This window comes from Bos indicus x Bos taurus, chromosome 21 (assembly GCF_003369695.1).
Source record: "Bos indicus x Bos taurus breed Angus x Brahman F1 hybrid chromosome 21, Bos_hybrid_MaternalHap_v2.0, whole genome shotgun sequence".
Lineage (NCBI taxonomy): Eukaryota > Metazoa > Chordata > Mammalia > Artiodactyla > Bovidae > Bos > Bos indicus x Bos taurus.
In genome coordinates, this window is record NC_040096.1 from 64,550,060 (window position 1) to 64,568,219 (window position 18,160).

The window sequence follows — 18,160 nt, forward strand, 5'->3', positions numbered from 1 at the left end:
TGCGTATCTGCCCAGACCTTACCCTGGGCTCCAGACAGTCTCGGACATCTCTGGCTGGATGTCCAAAAATAAGTCTGGCCAGGGGAGAGACAGACACTGGGGGTATTTCTGGCAGGCGACAGGAGACTTACCCAGGAGGGTCATTTCTCTGAATCAGGGAAACCGTAGGGACGGATGGTCTGGAGCTTTAAAAACGCTCATTTCTCCCAGAACATGGTTCTCCCTCACTTATCTCCGGAGGAAACCATGGTTACCTTCCTGGTCTTGCCCAGCTTAGGCAGCCTTGGCTGGGGAGCTGGACCCGGCCAGTCATGCAGAGTGGTCACCCCCAGGGTGGGGGCCCTGAGGTCTCTGCGGAGGACAGGGACCAGTGGAGGCCTGAGCCTCCCGCTCTTGGCTGGCTCGGGGGGCAGGCAGACCCCGTCTGCCATGCCCGGGTCCCAGGCCTGCCTGGGAGGAGGCTCCATGGGCCTCAGGGTGGAGAGGCCGGGCAGGAGGTGGTGGGGGTGGGGGTGGTCCAGGGCCTTTCATTCAGAATCCCGGCCTCCCAGGTGGGGTGTGGAGGGCCCCAGAGTCAATGCCAGGTGGGCAGGGGCAAAGGCTCATCTCTTCTCCCCACTCCCTGTCCTTGGGCCCAGCTCTGCTGGTCCAGGATTGGGGGGGGACAAGGGCGGCGATGATCAGGGGCAGTCTCCTGCCTCCCCCAGCCCAGGGGCAGGGCCTCCAGGCGGCCCTGGGATCCTGGCTGAGGAGGAGTCTGGGATGATGGGGTTGGCTCACCCATCGAGCCCCTGCTGCTTAGCCAGCCCCAGGCCCAGCTGTACAGTGACCCTGGGCCCCTTTCTACAGACAAGGTCCCAATGGTGGGGCCTCACTGTTCCTGGGGGGCCTCACCCCTGCTGTGAGCCCAACAGCCTGAGGAGGAGGCCAGCCCCTCCCCACCAGCCGCGCCCCCCAGCCCCCTAAGTGATGGCAGCTCCTTGGCTCCCACCCAGGGGAAGGGGATTGCCCCAGGGAACTCACACACGCCCTCACACCCTGGGGACCCCCAGAGCAGCTAACGGGTCCCTCAGGCTTCTTTCCTGGCCAGAAGCCTGGAGACGGGAGGCTCACCCAAGGCCACCCAGGTGGTCATCAGCTTAAGAGGGCCTTGGGTGCGGGAAATCAGCTCCCAGGACCACACTGGAGTGTGTGTGTGTGAGCGCATGCGCAAGCTGCATGCCTATATGTCCATTCATGGGCTTCTCTGGTGGCTCAGATGGTAAAAAATCTGCCTGCAATGCAAGAGACCTGAGTTCAATCTCTGGGTCAGGAAGATCCCTGGGAGAAGGGAATGGCAACCCACACCAGTATTCTTGCCTGGAGAATTCCTTGGACAGAGGAACCTGGCGGGCTACAGTCTATGTGGTCGCAAAGTCGGGCATGACTGAGCGATTAACAGCTTCACTTCGTGTCTCTCATGTATCTCTGTGTGTCTAGGGTCTCCCCATCTCTGTGTATCTCTGTCTCTCACAGGTGAGGTGAGTGTGTGTGTCTCAGCGTCCATATCTGCATGTCTCGGGCTGCGTGCATCTGGGTGCGTCTGCTGTGACCTGTTTTAAGCTAAGGTGGTGGGCAGACCCGGGAGGTATTACAATACCCGCTGGTGTTCGGCACTTACTGGGCATTGCACACCCCATCCTAACCCCGACAGGTTAGGTGGCCTGCCCAGGGCCGCACACAGGGTGGGGGTGGGGGGGTCCACCCAATGCGCACATCCTCTGCCCTTCTTCAAGTCATGGCCACCAACGCCCCAGGTGAGGCTCCTTGTTTGAAACCTTCCTGCCTCTATTTACAGGGGGTCCCAAGGCCCAGGGAGACAGGTCTCCAGCAGGAGGGAGGTTCCTGGACCCCTGAGACCCAGCCGGGGCCCACGGGAAGCTGGACTTCCACCTTGACCCAGCCATGCTCCGATGCCCTCCTGCCTCTGATCAGGCCAGCCCTGACCCTCTCACCCTCCCGGGTCCCCTCGCTCCCAGCGCCGGTGCAGTTTGGCTGAACAGTGGGAACTCGGGGGGCTGGTGGGGGAGCAGGTGTGGGGGTGTGGGGAGGTGCAAGGCTCTCGGTCCCCAGGCGAGGTCACTGCGAGGCTGGTGGTCGCCCTTCCCTGGGAAGGGGGTGTGGCTTCCCCCTGAGACCACACAGTGTAGGGGAGGGCTCGGGAGGGACCCCAGCTCAGGGCTGCCCCCTCAACCCTCTGTTCCCTTCCAGCACCTCAACTGCAGCCAACTGCCAAGGCCGCAGGGCAGCCTGCCTGCCCCTCGCCCTGTTGCACCTCGTCTGTTCCCTGCATGCCCCAAGCTCTGGGCCAGGGCTGACCTCCACTCTGAAGCTGACCCTCTTCCTGCCCGGGTGTCGGCTCCCTGTCTAGGTGCCTGCCTGCTCCTCCCTGGCCCCGCCCTCACCCCACTGCCCCCCACGTGCCTGTGAGCCCCCCAGGAGGCTGTGCCCATGTCCCACTCAGGCCCCAGCACAAGTGCCCGTGGGTGACTGAAGCGGCATCAGACATTCAGGAGCCGAGACCACGCCAGCCTGGATGCTGTCCGACGACAGGGACGCTGATGACCGAGCAGACAGAGGGTGGAGGTGCAAGAGTACACACCGTGCACACACGTGCGCACATGGCTCCACCTCTACACACGCAGGAATGTACACACACATACACACACTCCCATGCACACAGGTGTGCACCACACCACTGCTGCACGCGTGTTCACAGACACGCATGCAGTGGGCCCGTGGCTGCGGCAGTGACCTCCAGAGCTGAGGAATCAAGTTGTTTTTTCCCCAGGACACATTCCCACACTAAAGAAAACAGGAAGGGACTTGGGGCCGGGACAGGAAGAGGAAGTGGCCTGCGCACAGGGAGCCGGCTCCAGCCGGGTGGACCCCAGGCGGCTGGTTTGGGTGGGACTCAGGAGCAGACAGACAGACAGACGGCTGCAGAGTGGGAGGTGGAGTGTCCTCCAGGGCGTCTCGGCCTTGGTGCCGGTCCTCACCGAAGGCCCCTCCCGCTTCCAGGTGAGACACCGAGGCGGGGGTCAGCCCATCCCAGTCACCGAGGAGGGCAGGGGAAGCTGGCATGGGAGCCCGGCCCCTCTGACGTCACGTGCCCCCAGCCCTGGTGCTTCGGCCCACGTGGCAGTGGGCGAGGAGAGGCCTCTGCCGAGGATGCTAGGGGCCTTGGTGGGGCTCTTTCTGTAACCCGGTGGCTTGTCCAGTGCTGGGCGAGCCCATGGCACCTGGCCTGGCCTCTGGCAGTCTCGGGGGGGCCTGAGACCCTCTAGGGGGCCCTGCACATGCACTGCAGGACACACACAAAGGAGCCATCAGCAGCCCAGCCTGCGAGCCACGGCTCCCTCCCCGGGACTGGGCATGTCTGATGGCAGGGAATCTGTGGGGTCCCTGCCCCCAAGCCTGGCCCGGGGCTGGGTACAGGAGGTGCTGGTAAATGCTCCACCGATGTGGCATTGGAGGCACAGAGAGGGACCACGACTGGCCCAAGGCCACACAGCGAGGCCAGTCTGATCCCACTCGTGTTGTCCCGCTGCAGCTCCAGGGGAAAGCAGGGTGGAGGCCTGGGCACGTGGTCCCAGCCTGTCCCAGGCCCTCCCTGGGGACATAGACTGCTGCAGTATCTTGTTAGTCCTCCAGACCCAGCAGGCAAGACTCCCCCCGGCCCTGCAGGTAGGGGCGCCCAGGGAAGCTTCCTGTCCTTGCTGACCTGCCTCTTTTCTTCCCTGCACGTCCTCCCAAGGCACAGGGCAGCTGGGTGTTCACTTTTATCTCCAGAATCCCAGTCTTAGGATAACATCTAGATGGTGGGAAGGAAGGAGGAGGTTGGGGCGGGGATGGGAGTCAGTTTAGGGCTTCAGAGACAGATAGTCTTGTTTTGTCTTTTTTTTTTTTTCACTTAAATGAAAATCTTGTTTAGGAGGGACCCAGGATGACCAACAGTCCTGGTTTGCCTGGGAGAGAAGTTTTGCAGGACGCATGAAGATTTTCAGGGCTAAAACAGGGAGAGGTCCAGGGAGACCAGGACAAGTTACCCTAGAAGGACTCCAGAGACATTTAATCTAAGTCTACCTGATGCTGAACTCTGCACTGTGTCCCCAGCCAGTGGCTGTCTAGCCCTGCTTACACACCTCCACTAACAGTGAGCTCATCACCTTTCAGAGGAGCAAGAGCCAACCAAGAGGTAGAAACAGGCAGGACCAGGCAGTGACCACAGTGAGGTCAGAGTTTGCAGAGCAGAATGTAGGGGCCCCTGACCAGCCTTTAGGGGCAATAAGACAGGGCTTCCCAGAGGAGGAGACTAGAGAAGAAGACAGGGAATTCCTGAGCAAGGGGATAGTACAGGCAAAGGCCAAGAGGCCTAGACCCACCTCCCAGGGAGTGAATGTCTTTGCTGTTCACTCTGACAGCTGGTGTGACTCTAAGCCCTCGCCCCCATCTCTGGAAAGGGGGCCCCTCCTGCCTTCACACCTCACACCCTCAACCCCCCCACCCCCAGTCTCCAGGCTGGGAAAGGTCTCACTGCCAATGGAAGAGCTGCTGGATGCCTTGGAATGCCATTCCACCCCTGCCCCTCATTTTCTGAGGCACGAAAATGTTCCCCCTCCTCCGGGAAGCCTCCCCTAGCTTCCCCAGCCCTGGATGCCCCCTTCCACCTGGACCAACCTTCTTCTCTCCTTGGGGTCCCTACACCTTCAGGGCCCCATGTCACTCCCCAGTTGAGCTTTCCTGCCTCTTACTTTCACACCTACTGGTCTCCCTGGAATGTCCTTTTATCCCCTGAAAAAAGCTTTCTAATCCATCAAATATGGAGAAGGCAATGGCACCCCACTCCAGCACTCTTGCCTGGAAAATCCCATGGACGCAGGAGCTTGGTGGGTTGCAGTCCATGGGGTCGCTAAGAGTCGGATACGACTGAGCGACTTCCTTTCACTTTTCACTTTCATGCATTGGAGAAGGAAATGGCAACCCACTCCAGTATTCTTGCCTGGAGAATCCCAGGGATAGGGGAGCCTGGTGGGCTGCCATCTCTGGGGTCGCACAGAGTCGGACACGACTGAAGCGACTTAGTAGTAATATCCGTCAAATATGGAACTCAAATGCCAGCTCTTCCAGGAAGCCCTTCAGGATTTCTCTGACTGGAGTCAGATTTCTCTGACCAGCCTTCCCTTTCAGTCACTCCACTGCCTCTGTGCTGACCTCGTGCCTGGGTGGTGGGTGGGGGTGGGCAGCCACAGGCACCCAACCCTAGGAACTCAGCCCAGAGCCCTCCACCTGCCTCATTGCCCTGGTCTCTGGTCCTTGTGGAGGACCCAGGAGCAGAAGTGGGTTGGCTCTTAAGGCAAGCACAGAGCAAGTGTAAACTAAGGGCTTGCTGTGGTATGTTCATTCAACCAGTATCTCCTGAGCACCCTCTGTGTCAGACAGAGTTACATGGCTGCCCTTGGGGGTCCTTTTCCATCCCCCAGCCCATGTGGAGCAGTTAGAACAGTAGGGCCCCTGCTGTTCACGGCTCTCATCTCCCAGACAAAGGCAAGACACACACCCTCTGGCCACCTTGGAGCCAGTGGCTCCAGAGCCCCGCTCCGGTCACACCCCTAACCTGCCGAGGAACCTTGGATGGGTCATGCCCTCTGTGACATGGAGACAATAGGGGTGGCTGCCCGGGAGAGCTGAGAGGGGACAAGTGTGGCAGCTCCGGGTGGCATCACTCACTCTCATCCTTCTCCAAGGATCCTAAGTACCCCTCACTGTTGGGGGCGTGGGACCAGTCCCCAGGAGAGAGCTTGCAGGCACTCTGGGGTCCCAGGCTGGCAGAGAGGGGTCTTGCAGCCTGACTGAGTGCCCAGGGGTGCAGCGGTCTCTCCGGCAACGTTCTGAGTCTGCCGGAGAGGCTGGGGGCAGGGGAGGGCAGTGCCCAGATTTATCCACCAATCCCGCAGGCTCCTGGCCCTGGAGCTCCTTATCTGCCCGGCCCAGCATGGGGCGGAGGTGGGGGGGTAGTGGTGGTGGCTGGGCCTGCTGGGGCGGGACGCCGCCTGGGGACTGGACGCAGCCGGGAGCCCCACCAGGTGGGCGACAGCCGCTGAGGTCCCCGAGCGTCCCTGCGGGCTGTGGCCGGCTGCCTGCCCATCTCCCACACCATGTCGGACGGCGAGGGCCCCTCAGCCGGTGAGTGGCAGCGCTATATTTACCCACCGCGGCTCCGGTTGCAGAGCCAAGGCCACTGGTCACCGAGGACGCGGCCCACCCCACCCCACAGCAGGCTGCAGGCAGCTGCGGGGCTGGACCCCCTTCCTCGAGCCCGATGCCTGGGGCGGGGGGGTGGTGGCTGTGCGTATGGCGGGAGGTGCGTGACTCTCAAAGCTCGGTAGTGCTGCAGCCCCGGCTTCCCCGTGGGGCGAGAGCAGGAAGCTGTTTCTGCCGCGGACCCTCCCGACTGTCATCTGGGCTGCGGAGCTGACCCACCCGCGGCATAGGGGCCCTGGCTGCCGTTGCACCCTGGGTGGGCGCAGGCTGCGGGCTCCTGGAACCACGTGCAAATGAGTGTGTGTATAAACATTTACTTGGTGATGGGGGACAGGGGAGCGCACAGCTTCCATTAGACCTCCCAGAGGTCTGAGACCAGGAAGTTCTGAGCTTCTGATCTGCCTACACAAGGCAGACCCCCTCCACCCAGGGGTGCCCAAACCCTCTAGGCTGGAAATGGCCAGGGACCCAGGCAGGTGGAGGGGTGGTCAGACACGGTGGGGCGAGAGCAGGAAGCTGTTTCTGCCCTCTGGCTTGCCCGAGGCGAGGGGCTACAGTGGGGGCTGGCTGCCCGTGTCCCTGGCTGGTGGCCCCTGGTTCCGTCCAGCTGAAGACGACCTCTGAAGTGGACGTTACCCTGAACCTACCTGGGGTGGGGTTGGTGGGGTTGGGGGGGTGGCTGGAGACGGCTTAATTCAGGGAACATTTTGGGGACTCTGGGGTCAGGCTGCCCAAGTTCCGATTCCCATTCCTTCACTTCCAAGTTGGCTGACCTTGGGCAAGTGGCTGAACGGCCTGGAACCTCAGTGGCTCCAGGTGAGGAAGGAGGCGGTGAAAACGAACCCCAGGTGGTTGTGGAGATTGACAGCGAGGATGCATGCAAGTGTCTGCAGGTGTGCGGCGAGCGCTTAGCGGTGTCTTTGTGGGAACGGCAAGTGGGGGGTCCCAGGCTGGCGCTAGAAGCCCTCGGGTCTGGGCAGCCCCGCCGGGCCCCCTCCAGCCGCGCCTCGTTGCCTTAGCCATGACTGTGGCCCACGGATTCCTTACCCACCATGGAGAATCTGGGCACGTCAGACTGTGATGGAGAGAGGGCCTCGGGTGAGCTGGGGGCAACAGCGTGAGACCCCACTCTGCACGGTATCTGCCGGACGGTTCCCTGCCTGGGCCTGGCCGAGTCAAGCGTGGAACAGGGTGTGTGTGTGTTTGGGGAGGGGGATACCGACAGAGCTGGCCTGACCTCACCCTCTTCTGCTGGGCGCTAGTGGCGCTGACTGCCAGGAATTGTCCGCCGTGGTTGTAAAGGAGCCAGCATGGGGCGGGGGTGGGGGCGGTACAGGGGGTGCAGACAGGCCCTTTTCTGGCTGGCTCTGCCCACACCTGACACCAACCCGGAATAGCTCTCTCCCTCCGCCGGGGACATGGCCCTGCTTTTAGCAGCTTGTAAAACCACCCTGCTGTGGGGATGGGTATTTCAGGAAGCCCAGGACAATATTAACCCATCAGGGCAATGGAATGGGTACTGAGCATGTGTGTGTGTGTGGCCTGGAGCCTGGAGGCAGACTGCCTTCCCTGTCAGGGTTGGGAGAAGGTCCGCTGGATTGGAGGCTGGCGGGCAGCATCCTTGCCCTGCCCACCCTGGCTGGGCCGGCGACTCCTGGCTTCCCGCCTTTAGGATGCTGTGTGACCGTCTTTGCTGTCTGATGTGCTGTGATCACTCCAGGTTGGCAGGAGTAAAGACAGCTCCTGGGTGCAGGGATGCATGCTTGCTTATGGCGGAGGTAGGGGTCGGGGTGGGAATGGAATCTCTTGGGCTGTGTCATCTGCAATTCCAGTCTTTCTCGGATTCCTTCTGTGCAGCAGTGATTAGGCCAGGCAGGCTGATGTGAAATATTTCCACCTGTTCTCAGTAACCAGTCTCTGTGCCCGTGTGGACAGCAGGAAAAGTTCTCAGCTCTGCGCCTACAACCTGTGTGACCTTGGGCGGATTACTCAAGGGTGCGGAACCTTAGTTCCCTCATCTGTTAAATGGGGACAATAGTAGGATATCAGCGCTTTAAGTTCCAGGGAGAATTAAGTGACCAAGAGCATGCAGCACACTGAGAATCATGCCAGGCTTATTGTCAGCTGCTGTTTTTATTATTCAACCAGTAAATGAGCTGTGACCCAAACAAGGAAGCAAAGGGACCAGGCTGTCTGCTGTGTCTTGTGTCCCAGCCGTTGTGGACACGCCGTCTGTTTAATCCCTGGAGATCGGTGGCATGGACTTCACTATATAACTAAGGAAACCAAAGCTCAGAGAGACAAACAGACTCGTCCAAAGTTACCCAGCTGGTCAGTGGTAGAGCTGGGCTTCAAACCCAGCTTCCTAGCCCCTGTCTGTGCAGATATCAGGTCGGATGCCTTTTCTAGGAAACCGCCCCCTGCTCCCCTGGGGGTGGGGAGGCTGGCCATCTTGCAGGACTTTTCGGCTCTCCTCTGAGCAATGGCCCTTCTCATCTGGGAGACTGCTAGCCCAACATTGCCTCCAATGATTCGGAGCCTGTCAAAAAATCGTGGTACCCTGCTAGGGTTGTCAGGACGATTCCCCAGCCGAAGAGCACAGTGGCAGGTGGCCTGCTCCAGGATTTATGGCCCTGAGCCTGGGCAGGGGAGCCTGGAGGCTAAGCTTACCGGGAGTCAGCATCATATTTATAGCAGGAGCTCGCCTGCTCCGAGAACTGCGTCTGTCACCGGGTCCAGGGAAGGTGCTTCCCCTAAAGTCGCCTGGCTTCCAGACTTGGCTCTGCCCCTTGGCGACACGGAGTGCTGGATGGGTCACTTCCGCCCTGAGGCCCAGCTTCCTCATCCGTACAGTGGGTCCTTGCCACGTCCCTCACTGGAGACGGTGTATGTAGGTGCCATCACGGGCCTGGGTAGAGGGGCTCCTCACATCCTGGGTCTGCTGCTTGGCTTTCCCTGCCGCTGACCTTGCGGTACCTCTGACCTCTCAGCTCTGGAGCTCCACAGGAAGAGAGTCCAGCCCCTGTGCCGTCCGATCCTCCCATGTTTGGGAAAGTTTCCAGCAAAGCAGCTTTATAATTCCAAGCACCCAAGAACAGGCCACTGGATTCGGAGCAGAGCACCCGAATGTAGGTCCATCAGAGCCCAGGGCTTGAATCCCTGCTCTGCCATTCCCTGGCTCTGTGGCTTTGGGCAAAGCAGTTAACCTCTCTGAGCCTCAGTGACAGGTGGACATTTGTCCTGCCCTGGCGGGTGTGGCGAGGACAGACACCCCTAACCCGAGGAAGCACTCAGCCAGTAAAGTGACCTCTTTCCTCCTCCTGTAAAACCTTCCATCAATCCCACTGCCCACCCACCCCAGCCCCCAGCCCTGGGGTCTGCATCACACTGTTTGCACAGTGGGAAGTGGTTTTTCTAGGGCAGGTGGTGGCTGATGTCGGGGTGGCCACCCCGTTTCTCACTCAGCTCCTGGCATCCCAGAGCCCGGAGACAACATGCCCGAGCTTCCTTCTCCCGGTCATCATGGCGGGCCCCCTGCCAGGGTGCAGGGAGCCCCCACCTCCCTCTGAGTAATGGGCTGCTTTCTGCTCTCCTCTGTGGTTACTGACCAGCCTCAGGGCCCGGGTCTGTGCTGAGCATCTCCATGAGGAGATAAAAGCAAAATGCTTTTACTATTCAAGCCCCGCTCTTGGAGAGGAAGGGTCTTCTCCCAGGAGAGGTGAGCTTGGCCCCAGGCCTCAGCATCTCTCTACCTGGCTCCCCTCCTGTCAGTGAGGGCTGCCCCCGACCCCAGACAGGTCACTGGGCTCTGTTTTTATGGCCAACAGGGAGCCAGCAAGGTCTTGAATCGGGGAGGCGCCTGGATTGCTTCCGTGTAGGGGTGCAGGGTCAGGAGAGACTCCAGAGGCCAGGAGGCCCAGGAGAATGCTGGTGACGTAGGTCCTGAGCAGATGGGGTGAGGCCCACTGGGGGGAGAATGGAAGGATCTGAAAAGTGCTGGGGGGAGAAGGTGGGGGGAATGTTGAGGCTGGATGCTGCCTCTCCCGCTAGGTGGGTCAGGGGCCTGGAGGTGGGGTGGGGTGACCTGCCAAAGCTCCAGAGGTTGGTTTGCACATCCTGTTGGAGTCCCTAGAGGATGATTTCCAGGGTCAGGCAGACCTGCTCCCTGGACACAGGCGGGTCATTCTCCTCTCTGACCGTCAGTCGGCTCATCTGTAAGTGGAGGTGACGCCATGACCTCGAGGGGTGATGTGGGGGTTAGATGAGATGTCACGGTCAAACTCCTGTAAACCGGGGCCAGGGGAGGCATGGGCAGCAGCCTCCTGACCCCAGGAATGAGTCTGTAACCCACGGCCCTTGGTAGTCCGGGTGCTGTGCTGGCGACGGCAGGAGGGGTTTAACCCGAGGAGCATCTGATCTGGCGCAGGAGGCTGGGGTCAGGGGCAAATGAGGACCTTCCAGACGATGCCCCGTTACCACCCTCCTCGGTTCCCAGCGTCACGGTTCACACCAGACTCCCTGTCCACGCTTCCCACCCATGGATCCCCATGTCGTGGAGGGGCAAACTGAGCCCCAAGAGAAAGAAAGACTGGCTCAGGGTCACTGGCTAGGGAGTGATGAGCCAGGACTCGATTCCCCAACACAGGCCCCTTGGCACCTGCGTGCAGGCTTCCCACCTTCCCTCCTGCTGCTCGGAGCAGGCCCGCTGTCCAGGCTGGTGGGGTCCTGCCTCCTCCAAGGACCCTTCCCCGGAATCTGCAGCCCCAGGGACCCCGCACCCCTGGAGTGCCCCACCCCACCCCACCATCTCTTCCTCTTGTTGAAACAGCTTGACCGGTGCCAACCTGGACGCCACTGTCCCGCTCATAGAAACTTGGGTGGTAGGAGATGTGTTGTGGGCTCATCGCGTGTGACCTGAGACAAGCCTCCTTCCCTTTCTGGTCTCAGGGTTTGTTTTGGTCTGCCTTTATCCCCATAGAATCCTACAGGTGAGCACACAGCTCTCACGTGTGTCCTGTGTTGGGACATCAAGCAGGACTCAGGAGCCCTGCCACCTCTGTGTCAGCCCTCACCCCTGCCCGAGAATCTCTGAAGAGCAAATGAATAAATCCACGTGGCTGCTGTCCCCATTCCAGCCTCTTGAAGCACCCCCGGGAGCTTTTACACTCATGACAAGAAATATAGCTTAGAAGCCGTTAGGAATTCCTCCTGGAAATAAAATATCCACTTCTGCTCTTTAAAAGTATTGGGTCCATTCTAAATGAGCATCCTTGAGATAGCAAGATACATTTTAAATAGTTTCAATTATATTTTTTAAATGACCCAAAGCTGTTGGTGTCTGCAACCATTTGTCTGTTTTTTGGTTTTTTTTGAAACTATGCAGGGAAAATAAAGTACAGAAACTGGTAGCTGAGATGGGCCAAAGATATCTGTTATTATCCATACCTTCGTGCATACTTAGTCGCTTCAGTCGTGTCTGACTCTGCGACTTAGCACGCAGGAAGGTACAAATAATAACACATCTTTGGCCCATGTCAGTCACCAGTTTCTGTATCTACTGATTTCCAGTTTTGCATTGGTCAAGACAGCCGCTTTGGGTTTGTACTGACTCTATCACTCCGACAGGCTTGTATACTATGGAAAACACAAATCGCAGTGGCTTAAAGCAACACAGATGTATTCCTCACTCATGCAAAGTTTACTGCAGGTCTGGGTGACTCTCCAGGGCAGGTCACCTACGTGTTGGCTTGGCAGGTGTGATGCCTCCACAGGGACCCAGTTTTCCCATCATAAGGCAGATAAAGCAAGGGGTGGAGGCTTCACACTGGCAGTTAAACGCGCCCACCTAGAAGTGGTCAATATGATCTCTACTGGCATTTCATTGGCTAAAGCAAGTGCTATGGCCACACCCAATGGCAAGAGGGTGGGTACAGAGCTCCCTTACGGAATGGATTAGTAGTATCTGCACCCTATTAACTTTTTTTCCCAACTGACTTTAAAAAAAGTTTCCCTCTCTCTTTTTAGATTTAGTTTTTAAAAACTGGCATATAATTGCTTTACACATTCAGGTGGCCTAGTAGTAAAAGCATCTAGCTGCCACGCAGGAGATGCGGGTTCGATCCCTGGGTCAGGAAGATCCCCTGGAGAAGGAAATGGCACCCCACTCTAGTATTCTTGCCAGGAGAATCCCATGGACAGAGGAGCCTGGTGGGCTACAGTCCAGGGGACCTCAAAAGAGTCAGACACGACTTAGAGACTGAGCAACAAGAATTGCTTTATAATATTGTGTCAGTTTCTGCTGTACAACAACACGAACCAGCGACATGTATACATAAATCCTCTCCCTCTTGAGCCTCCCTCCCACCACCCCCAAATGACTTTTTAAAAAATAGCCTATTTTAATTATGAAATGCTCAGAGCATATCTTATGCACGATGGTCAATTAGCCTCTGAAACGTATGTGTTTCTGATGAGCAGATCTCAAAACCAGAGGCAAGATTTCTCAAAACACGTTCTCTCCCTCAGATCTGAACTTGCCTTTAAAAGTCCAAAAATAAATTTCTGAAAGATCTGGTCGCAGCATCAGCGAGGAAAAGCAGAAGCAAGAGAAATGTTTAGCTGCTTGTTGCCAAAAACTCTCTTGATTTATTATTCCCTCAGGCACAAAAGAGGGAGCTGGGATGGATATCCATGAGCCAGTTTAATCACTGAGACCATCGGATAAAAACATAGGATGTGATTTTAGAAGGAAATGGTTATGGAAATATATTGGAAAACAAAAATTGTGAGTCTGTACTTCATCCTTCTCGGTCAGACCCTGTTTCCTTGATTCTGCGACATCACCAAATAATTCAGCATCGTCGGTTTAGTTACAAGCTTCCCCACCAGACTTTAGTATGTCGTTGCTGTTTACTCACTAAATCGTGTCCTACTCTTTGCGACCCCATGGACTGTAGCCCGCCAGGCTCCTCTGTCCATGGGATTCTCCAGGCAAGAATACTGCAGTGGGTTGCCATTTGCTTCTCCAGGGGGTCTTCCTGACCTAGGGATTGATCTTGCATCTCCTGCATTGGCAGGTGGGTTCTTTACTGCTGAGCCACCAGGGGAAGCCCTTTAATAGTATACAACTGCTGCTGCTAAGTCGCTTCAGTCGTGTCCGACTCTGTGCGACCCCACAGACGGCAGCCCACCAGGCTCCCCCGTCCCTGGGATTCTCCAGGCAAGAACACTGGAGTGGGTTGCCATTTCCTTCTCCAATGCATGAAAGTGAAAAGTGAAAGTGAAGTCACTCAGTCATGCCCAACTCTCAGCCACCCCATGGACTGCAGCCTACCAGGCTCCTCCGTCCATGGGATTTTCCAGGCAAGAGTGCTGGAGTGGGGTGCCATTGCCTTCTCCGAGTATACAACTAAGCAAATTTAAATAAAAACATGCAGCCTAACAGAGGCCTGTGGCAAGGAACAACACATGCATGATGAGATCAGACCTGGTTTAAAAATAATGTTTGCAGAGACTGGAGTTGGTCCGAGCCCTTTTCCAGAAGTTGATGATGTCACCCAAATCCAAGACTTAAAACTAGAGTTTGAGTTTGTTGGACTCCGTGTTGGGGTGCGGACGCTCTTGCAGTTCTGGGCCCCATATTTCAATGTCTAAGCCAAGCTGTTTAGAGTACTCTCTACCAGGTTTAAACACATTTCTAGGAATCCTGTCGCATCTATTTCAGGTGGAAAAACATGTCAAAGCACTGGTGCGTTTGCTGAAAACACCCTTCCTGCCACTTCTCGCTGGAGGGGTGAGCTCGCAGTCTGAGTGGACCCCGATTCATGTGTCCCGCCAGGTGTTGTGGTGGGAGTGGAGAACTGGGTCTCCTCCCACAGACTTGCCTTCGACAACCCACTTCAGTTTCCTTCTCCACAGTGCTACTAGGCTCAAGTTATGAGAGCAGTAGAGGAGAATGTGTATAGTAGGCACTGCATAAATGCTGCCTCCCCTTCTCCTAAGTCCTTTCACATACCTAATTCTGCATGATTCTCCTTATAACCCTATGTGGTAAACACTGTTGTTCCATTTTACAGATGAGCAAACTGAGGTTTAGAGACATTGAATGACTTGCCCCAGAGCACACAGTGGCGGAGACAGAGCCAGGATGCAAGTGTGCTGGCCCCATCCAGGGCTCCTCTTTCGCACTGAGCAGCCTTGCAGCCTGAAGGGGGCCTGGAGGCTTTCAGTCCTTTCCAAAGAAGGCCAGTAGATCAGGGAGCAGGCCTGGGAGAAGGGCTTTTATCAGGAGACAAGACAGCAGATGAGATTCCCTCTGAATTTCTTTGGAAGGCAAGGGTCTGCCGGGGAGAGCACTGGAGTTGAAGACTGAACACCTGGACCTGAGCTCGGTCCTGATACTAAAGTGCTCAGTGACCTCCAGCAAGTCCTTTGCTCTTGCTAGAGAGGTTTCCATGAGAATCTAGGCCCAGGAGTGTCCCATGAGATAGTCTTTCCTGTAGCAGAATCTTAGGATGCTCAAGGGGCCTTGAATGGCTCAGCATCTCTCTGGAGCGGTTCCCCGCTCACTTGGTGAGTGAGCCAAGCGCGGCCCTTGGCTCTGCGCCTGGACCAGGGTGGGCTCAGCCACATCCTCCATGGCCAGGGCTACACTGCATCCCCAAACTGCTGCTGGTGGGTGCTCTGGGCACCTTCATGCCCAAGAAGTGTGGCTGAGGCTGGAACAGGGCCTGGACTGTGGCCACACCCCTTGGCCATCCCAGCCTTCCCAGTTCCTCCCAGAGAGAAGCACCAAAGACCACGGGCCCTGGTTTACTGAGCATCGGCTGTGTGTCCTGCTCTGGGTGGCTCCCTCCCACTTGCACTTGCTACCCCATCACAGCTCTGCGAGGGACACTGAGCCCCTCTCACAGGCCTGGACACCGCTGGGTGAGGGACTGCCACTGAGTTCCAACCCGGAAGTTGGAAGCCTGCCTAGCTGGTGCACCTTCCTGATGTCTGGGAGCGCTGTCCAGTGGCCAGGAGGAAATCCAGCACTCAGCGCTGTGGGAGGCAGACACAGGGCTTTTGCAGCACACCCATCCCGCAGCCCCCATGCATTCCTTCCCTTTTCTTTCCATCTGGAAACTTGTTGAGAGAGGAGGAGCCTCAGCCGTGACTCCAACCCAGGAGGCAAAGTGCTATAAATAGGTTCCACCAGGACTTGTAGCTGAGCCATCAAGAGACTGTTCCAGTCCTGGGTGCCTGGGAGGAGCCCCACTCACCTTTGATCAACATCCACCAGGGCACACCCAGGGGAGGAGTGGACACAGCCAGATTTCTCCGTCTTGTGGGGTCTGGGGGCGGCCTTCGCCCAGAAGAGCAGGAGACCATGTCATTGCTCAGAGCACGCGGGGGTCCAGGCACCCAAGCCTGCCTTGAGACTGTGGGATCGGCTGGGGGGTGAGTCCCCCAGGGAAGTTGAGCTCAGGCCCCTCTGACTCTCACAGGGTGGCCGGAGGGTAGAACCAGTGACTTTCAGAGCTGCAGGCTCTGTGGAGAGTCCTGGGCCATCACTTTAAAAATTTTTTGCTAACAGCCTTATTGAGATGTAATTTACATACCATACAACTCACCCATTTGACCTGAATTTTATAACCATCTCCACAGTCAATTTTAGAACATTTTTATCACCTCCTGATGACAAAGAAACCCCTGGGCTTCCCTGATGGGTCAGGGATAAAGAACCCACCTGCCAATGCAGGAGATGCGGGTTCGACCCCTCCAGGGGTCAGGAAGATCCCCTGGAGAAGGAAATGGTAACCCACTCCAGTATTCTTGCCTGAGAAACCCCATGGACAGAGGAGCCTGGTGGGCTATGGTCCATGGGATAGAAAAGAGTCAGACACGACTTAACTACTAAATAATAATCCAAGAAATCTCTAAGGCATTAGCAGTCAACCCCCAGCCCCTGGCAACCACTACTCTACTTTCCGGTTCTATCGATTTGCCGATTCTGGACATTTCACGTAAGGGGGATCGTGCGATACATGTCCTTCTGTGATCAGCTGCTCTCTCAGCGTCACGCTTTTGGGCTCGTTCATGTTTGGCTGTGTGTCGGTGCTCTACTCCCTTTTGTGGACAAATAGTGTCCCACTGTGCAGTTCTAAACCTCGCTTTATTTGTCCATTCTTAAGTGGATGAGCATTTAGCTTGCCTCTCCTTTTTGGCTATTATAGATAATGCTGCTGTGAATGGTCGTGCACGAGTTTCTACGTGGACACGGGTCTTTATCTCTCCTGGGTTGTTACACAGCTGGAAGTGGAATTCCCAGAACCGCATTTGACTTTTTGAAAAAAAAAAAAAAAGACCAGAGTATTTTCCAAAGAGGCTGCCCCAGCGGGTGCATCAGTGGTGCAGCATTTGACTGCAAAGTGGTTGCACTGTGTACATGCCCACCAGCAGCGTATGAGGGTCCTGATAGCCCCACATCCTTCTGGAACTTGTTATGATCTTTTCAAAGAGATTTCATCACTCCTGCTTCTTTTATTATTTTTCTAACGTTTCTTTTTATTTATCGTTGGCCGTGCTGGGTCTTCGCTGCTGAGCAGGCTCTCACTGTGCTGAGCAGCGGCTACTCTGTAGTCGCATGGGCTTCTCGTTGCAGAGCACAGGCTTCAGGGCACGAGGGCTTCAGTTGCTACAGCTCCTGGGCTGTCCAGCACAGACCCGGTAGTTGTGGCGCATGGGCTTAGTTGCCCTGAGGTGTGTGGGATCTTCCTGGATCAGACCCACGTCTCCTGCCCTGGCAGGTGGATTCTTTACCACTGAGCCGCCAGGGAAGCCCTGTTGTGATCTTTCTGATTCCAGCCGTCCCAGTGGGTGTGAAATGGTGCCTCACTATGGGTATTTTTAAAAAATATTTTATTTTATGTATTTATATTTGTCTGTGTCAGGTTTCACTTGCAGCACACAGGCTTAGTTGTCCTGTGGCAGGTAGGAGCTTAGTTCCCCGACCAGGGTTTGAACCTGCTTCCCCTGCCTTGTAAGGCAGATTCTTAACCACCAGACCACCAGGGAAGTCCCTCATGGTGGTTTTGGTTTCTTTTCCCTAGTGACTAATGGCGCTGAGCATCTTTTCCCATGCTTCTTGGCCATCACCTCTCGGCTCTCAGACATTATGCCTCAGTTTCCTCATCTGTAAAATGGGCATAATGACAGAAGGACCTGCCTCCCAGGCTGTGGTGAGGATTCAGTGAGATAATTCCAGGGTCCTGGTGCAGAGAAGCTGCCGGCAAACATTGCTTGAAGCTGCAGACTGAGCTCCGAGCCCTACCTCTGAGGGCTGGTGTGGAGGAGGGATCGGGAGAAAGGTGGAAATCCAGAAGTTTCTGCAAGCGCCAAACGAAAGGGACAAACATTAACAGAGAAGGTGCTGACTGGCCCTGCCCCAACCCTGGATGATTTCCTGACCAGCTTTGAACCTCTGCTCAGCTGGGCAGCCCAAGCAACCCGGCCGCACCTCTGCAGCCTGGTGAAATGCAGACGAGGCAGGTGTCCAGACCACATGCACAGGGAGGACAAGCTGGGCCGTCATCTGGGTTTCTGGGGGGGGGCACCTGTGGTTTTTCTTATCGTGAGTTATTTGGCCTCTTCCCCTTGGCTGCTCACTGGGGCTGTGACGTTGCCCTTCCTGGACTTGCACGCTTGCGTCTGTCAATAGAGAACCCTGGAGCTGGGCCAGGAGCGTCCTCCCACGAGATTGGGCGGGAGCCTGGGGCCTGGCGGAGGTGCCGATGGTCAGGCCGATTGTGTAGCGGAAACCTGAGCCAGGAGCCGGGCGGGAGGTGAGGGAAGGCAGTCAGATCGTCATGGGTGG

The 18,160-nt window shown here is 56.8% G+C and overlaps 1 protein-coding gene across 4 annotated transcripts in view; it reads left to right on the top strand.

The window, feature by feature from the left end:
- Positions 1 to 2,953: 2,953 nt before the first annotated feature.
- Positions 2,954 to 18,160, top strand: part of EML1 (EMAP like 1) — a 204,387-nt gene continuing 189,180 nt past the window's right edge. The window contains exon 1 of one of the 4 annotated variants that reach the window (XM_027522086.1): positions 2,954 to 3,060. Coding sequence is in view for 3 of the 4 variants with exons in the window: in XM_027522080.1 (XP_027377881.1) it covers positions 6,198 to 6,225 (28 nt within the window). In the remaining variant the exon portion in view is untranslated. Of the gene's footprint in view, positions 3,061 to 6,002; positions 6,226 to 18,160 lie in introns of those variants that run through there. The other 3 variants (XM_027522080.1, XM_027522085.1, XM_027522079.1) reach the window with 3 other exon arrangements.